Here is a 10814-nt window from a genome sequence, read left to right as displayed (position 1 = left end):
AAAGTTGTTCATATCTTTAATTTGTGATGCACATGCTACTACATATGGCCGCCTTGGCCGTTAATTTCCATTGGCTACTCCTAAATCCTAATTGCTATAATCTCGTGATAAAGAATGTGAGAGGGTGTAAAATTAGTCCAAGATGAAAATATTCCTTTTTTTTTAGAGAGCCACAAGGATAGGGGAGCCGAGATAATAGACTTTACTAAAGAATGTGAGAGGGTGTAAAATTTTATATTACGTAATTAATATTAGACTTATACTACGTAATTAATATATGCTAAAGCATGTGAGGGGGTGTAAAATTAGTCCTAGTAAAGATGAAACTATGATAATTAATAGACTTTAATATTTTAATACTACATAATTAATATGAGATGATGTATAATAAGTTCCAGTAAAGATGAAACTATGATAATTAATAGACTTAAATATTTTATACTACGTAATTAATACTCCGTATTTGATAAAGAATGTGAGAGGGTGTAAAATAAGTCCCACTAAAGATGAAACTACAACAATTAATAGACTTTAACATTATTTACTACTACGTAATTAATATTTGATAAAGAAAATGAAGCAGTGTAAAGCAAGTCTCACACTCCCAGTAAATTAAGATGAAACTATGATAATTACTCTATCTGTTTTTAAATACTTGTTTGTTTTTTCTCTTTCGGCTGTTTTTAAATACTCGCTCCATTTTCTTATTTGGAAAACTTTTATAATATTATATATATTCATTTCTTTCAACTAGTGAGAACCAGTTTTATTACCTTTAGATTCTCTCTTCTCCAATTTACCTACCAGTCTACCACTAACCTCACTACATCTATATTTTATTATTTTCTCCAATTTCTCCTAAAACTGTGCACATGGAGAAATGGATTAAATATTTAAAAACGAAGGGAGTAATAGACTTTAATATTTTATACTACATAATAAATAATTATTTATTTTAGCAACGTATTAATTTTAGCAACGTAATTATTTATTGAGTTCAACCTAAAATATGTATTGTTTGTTTTCTATTCTAAAAAGGACATTAACTCAATTTTAAATTCATAAGATCTTATGAAACTAAAATTAGAGATAAGTACTCTAATTACCGTATGTAATCTATAATAATTTGATAACATAAATAGATACTTCTCAAACTTATAGTAATTTATATAAAAACAATTTGTTTTCTTGTGAATATCCGAGCATTGCTCGGGCAAAGAACTAGTATATTACTATATTGATGTGGTCTAATCTGTGCAGTGTACTAATGAAATAAATGGGAGAAAAACTTTAACCTATTAAAGTGGATTTTCACTTTCATCTTACTTTTGTGATGAATTTAAGGTGATTATTAACTCGCATAATCACATAATTATTACGAGTAAATTTTAACTGTAATTTTCTGTAGATAATAAGGTACTCGTAGTTGGATTTGATGGTACTTTGTGTCCCATCTTTTTGAACAATCTATATAGTGCCCCTTTATTTCCCAATCATGTATGTCATGCCACTGTTGTTTTTCTTTTCTCTTTATGTTTTTGTCTTTTTTTTTAGCTGATTGTGATCCACAAATATAATTATCCATTCTAGATTTTTCTTAATTTTTTTCATTGAAAAGTAATTTTCAATCATTAGTCTAGAATATTAAAGATACAAGAAATATGACAAAATGTAAGAGTAATTTTGCAAATTTGAAGAATTGAAAATGAGAACGTCTCCAAAGTATAAATTGTTCATTAATTCAACTAATAGACTAATAGATTAAAAATCAATCCTATGAATAAACCTAACTCGTAGAAAGTCAGACATTCTTATTCAAGACTTGAGAAATTCTCTGCTTTTAATTGAGTCATTGATGATTTAAATTTTGGTATATAGTTAGTTAGTTACATGTTGATGATATCATTAATACCAACAAAAAAAATCTATTAATACCAACAAAACTTAAAATTTTGGATTTGTTGATACCAGTGAATTAGTATTTTGGTATTAGGGTGATACTACGCACAATTTAATATTAAGCATAAATTCTCATCAAGAGTCAAGACCTATCTACCATAGAATTAGGAGAGAAAAAAAGAATTGGACTAAGCCTAACTCATGATGAAGTTGGACCCTTTATTGGCCTCTCAAGTCCATAATGATTGTTGCATGATTTTAAAAGACTTGTAGCACGCAAATTTTAACATGCACCATGGTGCATGTTAAACTGTGTGCACCACCAGTAATAAGATGCCACGTATTTAACAATTTGTCATCTCTACCAACATTATTATCTCTCAGTATTTTCTCTCTCCTCTCTTCTCCTCCCTCACACTTTCTTAATTTCTGATTTCTCCTCCTCCATCTTCTCTCTCCTCTATTTTTCTCTCTCTTAAATTCTTTCATTATTTTGTTTTTGATTTAATTTCTTCATCACTATTTTTCATCACCATAGATCGAGATCCTTTATATTTTCCTCTTACAATTCATAATTTCTAGCTAATTTCTCTCACCTCTAATTTTCTTTTTCTTAAATTCATTCATTATTGTTGATTTAATTCTTTCATCACCATTGTTGATGATTACCATATATTAATTTTAAAATTCGTTTTCTTCAACCTTCAATTTGAAGCTTTGTTAATGGAGTTTTTGCAAAGAAGTGATGTTTAAAATGGCGGATTTGACGAGGAGAAGGTGTATAAGACGACGAAGATGATTATTTTCCAATGAGATTCCATTGTCTAAATCACTATGGCTAGGTTTGAATTTCGAAATATGTAGATTTCATACTATTTTGATTTTTTTTTATTAGTGATATATGTGTATTCTATTATTAACAGATCTGTTTTTTGTTATATTTTGGTTTTTTTGAACATTTTAAGTTAAAATCTGAACGTAGGATACGTTTCCTATAAATATATATTTTTACTGACATATATTTTTGGATTTATGAACATCTTAACTATAATTTTGAACATGTGATACATTTCTTATGAACTTTTTTTAGATCTATGTATTTTGTAATCATTTAAAAAAAATAATTAAATTTTAAAAAAAATTGGTTTTCTATACTTTATAATATAATCTATATATCTGAACATTTGATTCTTTGCATATGATAATGTATTTTGTTTTCGATTTATGATTTAAAACCTTCTTATGTTTTGTAATTATGAACCTATTATGTTAGATATTTGGACATGTATATGTTTTTTGTATGAACAATTGAGTTAGATTGATTATTTCAAAGATATTCATATATTTAATGTTATGTAAGCTGTTGAAAGTGTGTTGAATTTAATTTTTGATTTTTTTTTTGATGATTTTCAATATCATTTATAATTTACTTGTTGAATTGATACTTTATTTTGTATTTTATGAATATAATTTGTTTATATCATGTTTTTGAACATTTTCTTAATTTGAGTAACACACTTTCCATTGTATTTATTATCAAAATTGTTTTTAGCGGTATCATATTATGAACACTGTTTCTATTTTTATGAACATTTTAGGTTATTTTAATGAATCTTTTCGTTTTACATTATTCTCTGAGATGTGTATATGCTGTTAAGAAAATAATTGTAAACGTAATTATGAACATTTTTTTCCAATATTTGAACTTTGTTGTTTTATTTTTGAACTCCAGTAATGATTATTATGAGCTGTGTTTGTTTATTCCAGTTAGAACGTATGAAGTTGTTTATAAGGAAAGTCTGAAGGCTGAGCAACATTCTGAGCAGTGTCTTCAAATCAAGAAATTTTTGAAGGGTGTTTAGTGGTTGGGATTCAGAAGTTTATGTAAGGTATTTAGTGGTTTGTGGTTAGGGTTCAAAAAATTTTGTAGGGGTTTCAGAGGTTTTATAGGGTGTTTAGTGGTTTGTGGTTAGGGTTCAAAAAATTTTGTAGGGGTTTCAGAGGTTTTGTAGGGTGTTCAGTGGTTTGTGGTTGGGGTTCTAAGTTTTTGTAAGGTGTTCATAAGTTTTGGTAGGGTGTTCAGTGGTTCGTGGTTGGGTTTCAAAACTTTTTGTTGGGTGTTTAGTGGTTTGTGGTTGGGGTTCAGAAGTTTTTTGTAGGGGGTTCAGAACTTTTTGTAGGGTGTTCATTGGTTTGTGGTTGGGGTTCAAAAGTTTTTGTAGGGTGTTTAGTGATTTGTGGTTGGGGTTTTTTAAAGTTTTTGTAGGGTGTTCAGAGGTTTTTGTAAGGTGTTCAGTGGTTTGTAGTTAGGGTTCAGAAGTTTTTGTAGAGGATTCAGAGGTTTTTGTAGGGTGTTTAGTGGTTTGTGGTTGGAGTTTAGAAGTTGTTTTAGGTTGTTCAAAGGTTTTTGCAGGTTGTTTAGTGGTTCGTGGTTGGGGTTAAGAAGTTTTTGTAGTGGGTTCAAAGGTTTTTGTAGGGTATTCAATGGTTTGTAATTGGGGTTCAAAAGTTTTTGTAGGGGTTCAGAAGTTTTTGTAAGAGGTTCATTCCTGAACCGTTGTTGATTCCTGAACTTCTAGTGCTTCTTCAAGCTAACATACTTTTTGGGAGCTTTTACTTTTTGTTACTCTGCTTGTTGTAGGAATTTTTTCCTTCAGCTTTTTTAAAAGGGCATTCAGCAGTGGTCTTTGAAGGGGGGTTCAGAGGTTTCTAGGTGCTTTTCACTTGTTTCTTGGGGCTTTTCATCGGTTTTTACTAGGTTATTTGGGTTTTGTGGTGGCTTTTCAATGGTTTTTGATGGCTTTCTAGTGGTTTCTGGAGGCTTTACAAAAGCTAATTGGGGCTGTTCAATATTTTGTGGGTGTAGTCCTGATGTTTATGGGGGCTGATCAGTGTTTTGTGGGGGGTAGTTCAAATGTCTGTAGGGGTTGTTCAATGTTTTGTGTGGCTGATTAGTGTTTTTGGGGCTGATCAGTATTTTATGGGGTAGATCAGATGTTTCAGGGAGCTAATTAGTGGTTTGTGGGGGCAAATAAGTGGTTTGTGAAGGCTGATTAGTGGCTATTGTGTGTTGTTCATAAGTTTCTGGTGGCTGTTCAGTACTTGGTTCATCAATCTGATAATTAAAAATCAAACAACAAAGTGAGCAAACAAATAATATCTAAACAAATTATTACATCATATGAACGTATTTAATTGAATTTCTAAACAAATTATTACTTCATAAAGCACATAATATATATATATATATATATATATGGACATAAAACACAACGTATATGAACATCAAACAAAAAATATATGAACATAAATATACCTGATAATTGGACTTCCTAATATTTCTTTGTCTAATTTTTCCAATAATTTTTGATGAACAATTGGACTTCCTTCAGGTATATCATCTAACTTCTTCTTTTTTGGTGTTCTGATATTGAACATTCGACTAATTGGATTATTAAAAAAATTTAGGGTTTAATTTAGTATTTAATTCCAAAAATCAACAATTTAAGATAAAATTGGGATTTTGAGCAATATATCAATTACACTTCTTCATCTTCATTAATAGGAGAACACAGTTGTGATTTTCTACAAAAATTAAATTGAAAGATAAAAATTAAAATGACAATTATATTTATGAATTTTGAAATTTTTTGAATAATATTAGCAAATTTAAAGAAATTTAAGTAATGTTCACCTTTTAGAAAGAGTAATCTTTTGTTATTTGTTTTTATCTATGGCGATAAAGCAGCTTTTTTGGGAGATTAAAATGGAGAGAGGAAAGAGAAAATTAAAGAGAGTAAATGAGGAAAGATTATGAAATTATGAGATGAAACATAATTTTTCAAACAAATTAAAAAATTGATCTGACGGTTGAGAGAGGAGGAAACAATTTTTTCTTAATAAAAATCTGAATAAATATTGGGCTAGTATGTAATGGGCATGTTTTTTGGGTAGGTATAGCTACTGGGCTGTTATTTGGGCCTGGTGCACCTATTTCTAGGTGCACCATGGTGTATGTAATACCAATTGCTTGTAGCAAACAAACAAGCCCATAAATATAAAATGTGGGTACCAATATTTATTTTTTAAGCATAGAAAAAGCGTGACGTGGGAGCAACGACTTCTAGCCGTAATATTAAGGCTACTTGAATGAGTTGGACTATCATTGAATTTGAACGAGCACTCAAACAACCTCATCATTAATCATATTTTCATTTTTTTAAACTAGTTTTTGGGCCGGGCGATGCCCCGGATTATTATATGAAATTAACTTATTACTAATATACATTATAATTTATGATTTAATTTTCTTGTAATTAAATTTGTTATTCATATTGTCATTTGCTACATATTAATATTTTGTATTCAAAAAATTACATAAAGAATCACATAGTTGGGTGATAAGATATTTAGTTCTTGAATTAAAAGTTGCGAGTTCAAATCTTGGGGAGGACTTTTTTTTTTTTTTAATTATATGTGCATGACGTGTAATGAAAATCAATGTAAGGGGGGAGAGCCACGTGGCGTTATGGGTACTTGAATGGATGACGTGGCGTAACGAGGGGAGCTTACGTGACACGTGTACGTTATTAGAAACGCCTTTTAATATATTAGTATAGATGATTTTATATCCGACTTTACAATCACATGAACATTTTCTGGTACACATTAATATTATATTATTATTGTTCTAATATACAAGTAGTATTGTAGATTTGGTGATTTTTTTTTTTAAACTACTATTAGAGTTACTTTAATGAATTAGACTTATTTTAATGGGATAAAATGAGGTTACTCTTATGAATAAATAGGGTTACTCATATCTATAAATAAGAATTATTCTTATAAATCAATATGGCCACATGTAAAACATAGTCACTCCTACTCACTATTTGGTACATGTGAGTTGACTCTTTTGCATTTTACATACTACGTATTAAACATTTAAACTTGATAATGTGACAAACTCAAAGAGACAAAGCATAAAGAAATGATATGGCACATAAAACTTGATAATGTGACAAACTCAAAGAGACAAAGCATAAAGAAATGATATGGCACATAATCAAAGAACTTGTTCTTAGGTCGTAATTTGCTCCTTGTTGATTGAACTTCTTGTCTAAAAATAAAAATAAAAAATAAAAAAAATAAAAATAAAAAATTAAAAAAATTAAAAAATAAAGAGAGAGAGAGAGAGAGAACCAGAATTGGAGATATGAAGCCGACTCTAGCAAATCCAGTTACACCATTGGTCTGACAAGTAGCATACAAGCCCATTGTTACTTATCAGCCCACTCCAATTACAATTCAACATTTGATGTTTTTTTTTTTTTTTTTTTTTTTTTAACAAGATTTTTTGGGTCTTCATCTTATGAAGCTACAATTTTCTATTTTAATCCCTAAATCTGTGCTCTTTTATCTTACATACTACCTTCGTTACATTTTATTTGCAACGATTAGACATTTTTTCTCTCTACTTTATGTCAAATCGTTGCAAATAATATGAAATGGAGGTAGTGTTTTAACGCAATCTATGGACTGTCGAGAGCTATATAACACACTTCTGATCCCTAAATCCAGAGCATAAAAATTTATCTTTTGAAAATATTTTCATGGGGGTTTAGAGGATACTTTGCACACGTATGAGACCTGAGATAGTGTCTTCAACTCCTTCACAAAGGTAGATGAGAAAAGTTCCCTTCAAAAACCATCTTGATTCTTATAGTTTATACCCATATGCCATATCATGCAAATGATGCTTCTAGGAACTGTCAATGAATCAGAACAAGATCAGAACGCTAATTTGACGAACATAAGAAATTTTTAATTGATGATTGATATCATCTAATTATATACATATGCCAACATTACAATAAATCGTGTATTCCTCTTCCTACTAAAAAAAAAAAAAAAATCCACTTTACAAGTTCAATTGGTTCGCCAAGGAAAAAAAAAAAGTATTGATCCAGTAAAACTATTGCTTCAGAGCACTGCGTACCTAACATAGTTGTGGTTTTTTCCTAACTGTTTGTAATGTTGTTGATGGATTCTTTCTCCCTCCAAACTGCATGTACTTCATCAGTTCGAAATCTTTGTGTAAATATTGATTCCTCGAGGGGGGTAGATAATCCATGAGCATAAGCAAGAAGACCAGTGTATGCAATCATGGCTCCATTGTCAATGCAATATCTATCGTCAGTAGAATATAACCGCCCACCTCTCTCAGAACACATTATCCTCATCATCTCTTGCAACCGCTCATTACAACCAACACCCCCAACAATGAGAACATCTTTTGCGTCACAATGAGCCATGGCTCTTTCTGTTATTTCAACAAGCATAGCGAAGAGAGTTTCCTAGGACACCAGCCACCAGATACAAAGAAATTAATTCACAGATTTCAAACTTTGCAGATATAACAAATTATAAATAAAAAATAATGACACATCACAGCAGACACTAAACAAGTACATACTTGCAGAGAGTAGCACAAGTCAGCAGGTGTGCATTCATTGCTTTGTAGTTTCTCCTCAGCTGTAGTTTCGATGTAGCTCAATATGCCACTAAATGAAACATCCATTCCCTTAACAGCATATGGTAAATATATGAATTTTTCACCTTTCTTAGCAAGCTGGGCATAAACAGAAAAAGGCCAATTAACAATTTACAGATACAAATTAAGATCGCGATGTAAAAGAGGAGCATGACAAGTTGATTACAGTATCTGAGTATCATACCATTATATCTAGATCACAACACCAAAGATGAGAATGCACGTCTTTTGTATATGCATGTAAAATTTTTCTTTGCTTCCAGCCTAAACTCCCCTATTTGATTTGGGGACACAAGTCCTTACACTTCATTGCTGCACACTGTAAGAATATCAACGATCGGTTTTGAAGCAAATGATAATAAACGTAATTGATCAACTTTTTGTTGTTCCCATGCCTATGATAATGATTGCGCTAATTTCTTGATAGGACGTCTCAACCTTTGTGGTGCCACATAAGGGTAGGCGGAGAAGGGTCGTTGTAGGTTGTGTCAAGAGGCGACAGGAGGCTTGTTCAGGTGCGTCGTCAACTTTGCATTCTCGGGACGGTTGACCAAAGGAGTGAGGAGTATGCCCTTTCTTTCATTGTACCCTTTTACGTTTTAATTATACATTGCATACTTGTACGTTTTTACTGGTTTGTAATTTGAGGGAAGCATGTTTGCATTGATAGGGAAGCCCATTAACAATAATATGGGCCCCGTTTGGTTTAATGTAAAACATTTTCAATGGAAAATTAGTTTTCATGAAAAACATATTTTCAAGGAAAAACACAATTGCAAATTAGTTTTCCTCTGTTTGGTTGCATACAAGAAAAGTCCAAGAAAAATAAAAAATAAGAGTGGAAATGTAAGGATGAATGAGAGGGAAGTAAAAAAAGAGGTAAGGAGGAGAGAGAAAAATGTGGCTTCCCTTGTTTTTGGAAGGAAAATGTTTTCCATCATTAAGGATGGAATTTTCCACCCTTGAAAAATTGTTTCCCACTCCTTAACAAACCAAACAAAGGAAAATGGAAAATTCATTTTCCATGAAAACCTTTTACATCAAACCAAACAGGGCCTTGATTTTAATTGTTTTTTCATTGGACACTTAATTGTACTGTTAATTATAGATGAACATGTGTAAACTAATCAACTGTGATTGTATCAGTAGTAATTTTATTTTTTTTTTTTTTTTTTTTTAACAATTTCTCTGTTGAGCTATATAAATATATATATACTCAGATTTGTTTTGGATTTTTGGGATTTTGTTAAAGTAAAATGTGATGCTTCTTATAACCTTGTTTCCAAAGAAGTTGGTGTGGGTGTTGTTTGTAGAAACCACCTAGGAGATTGGATTGAGGGGCTTTCGTGGAAAGGGTACTCCCCCTCTAGTCATGAAGCTGAACTTAAAGCATTAGAGTTAAGCATTCCTAACTTGATTCTAAAATGAATTGCAGGGACCTGTTAAGGGAGCTGCCTATCTGGAATTGCGCTTTGAGGATCGTGGAGGCAATGTTGTAGCAGACTTTATCGCCAAAGATGCTAGATGCCTAGATGTAACTTGGAGGCTATGCATCAAATTAGTCTTTTGTACCATCCCCCACCATGCTGTAATGTAGCTTTTGAAAGTGAGCGATGCTCAAACTTTATCAACTGTAGTCTTGATTATGCTGGTGATGTCCCAGCTTTTACTGATGGTCATGTACTTAACCTTGGTACTACTAATTAATCTATGCATCTTTCACTCCAAAAAAAAAAAAAAAAAAAAAAAAAACAAAACATTGCCAACACTGAAAATTTTACAGTATATGACTACCACAATGTTTTCATGGTTATAAAGTTTATAATTGATATATTTTTTTTCCAGATAATTAATTATTTTACTTAATTTTAGGTATAAAATAGTATTATCAACATTTTTTTGATTTATCAAATTTTTAGTAACATTTATGTAATTTTTATTCTTATTTTATAGTTTCTAAAAAAAAAAAATTATATATTGGATCAAAATTTTCAATAAATATGTATGCATAGTAGATATAATAAGACTAATTGTGACCATTTTATAAGGTAAAAAAAATAAACCAATCATATTTTATACTATTAAAATAATATAGTAGTCATTTTTCAAACGACTACTATAAAATCATCCTTGCCGACACACATAGTTATGTGGAGGGCTAAAGTAATTGTAATGCTTCGTAGTATAGATAAAGTGTATATCACTTTTTTCTTACTTTTGTTATGCTTTTAAGGTGATTATTAACTCACATAATCACATAATTATTTCAATTCATGTCAAGGTAAAGTAACAGTAATTTTCGGTAGATGATAATAAGGTACTCGTAGTTGGATTTGATGGTACTTTGTGTCCATCTTTTTGA

General features: G+C 30.7%; 1 protein-coding gene across 1 annotated transcript; it reads right to left on the bottom strand.

The window, feature by feature from the left end:
- Positions 1-6496: 6496 nt before the first annotated feature.
- On the bottom strand, positions 6497-8765 carry LOC145624477 (uncharacterized). Its single transcript, XM_081677524.1, has 3 exons — positions 8637-8765; positions 8375-8530; positions 6497-8255 (listed from the first exon to the last, which is right to left on the bottom strand). Exons 1-3 carry the CDS (start codon positions 8637-8639, stop codon positions 7920-7922), a joined length of 495 nt encoding a protein of 164 aa, XP_081533650.1. The 5' UTR covers positions 8640-8765; the 3' UTR covers positions 6497-7919.
- Positions 8766-10814: the final 2049 nt, after the last annotated feature.

Source organism: Chenopodium album, chromosome 1 (genome assembly GCF_948465745.1).
Source record: "Chenopodium album chromosome 1, dcCheAlbu1.1, whole genome shotgun sequence".
In the NCBI taxonomy this organism is placed as follows: Eukaryota; Viridiplantae; Streptophyta; class Magnoliopsida; order Caryophyllales; family Amaranthaceae; genus Chenopodium; species Chenopodium album.
Note: the sequence above shows the minus strand (reverse complement) of the source record. Positions and strands in the feature narration are given on the sequence as shown.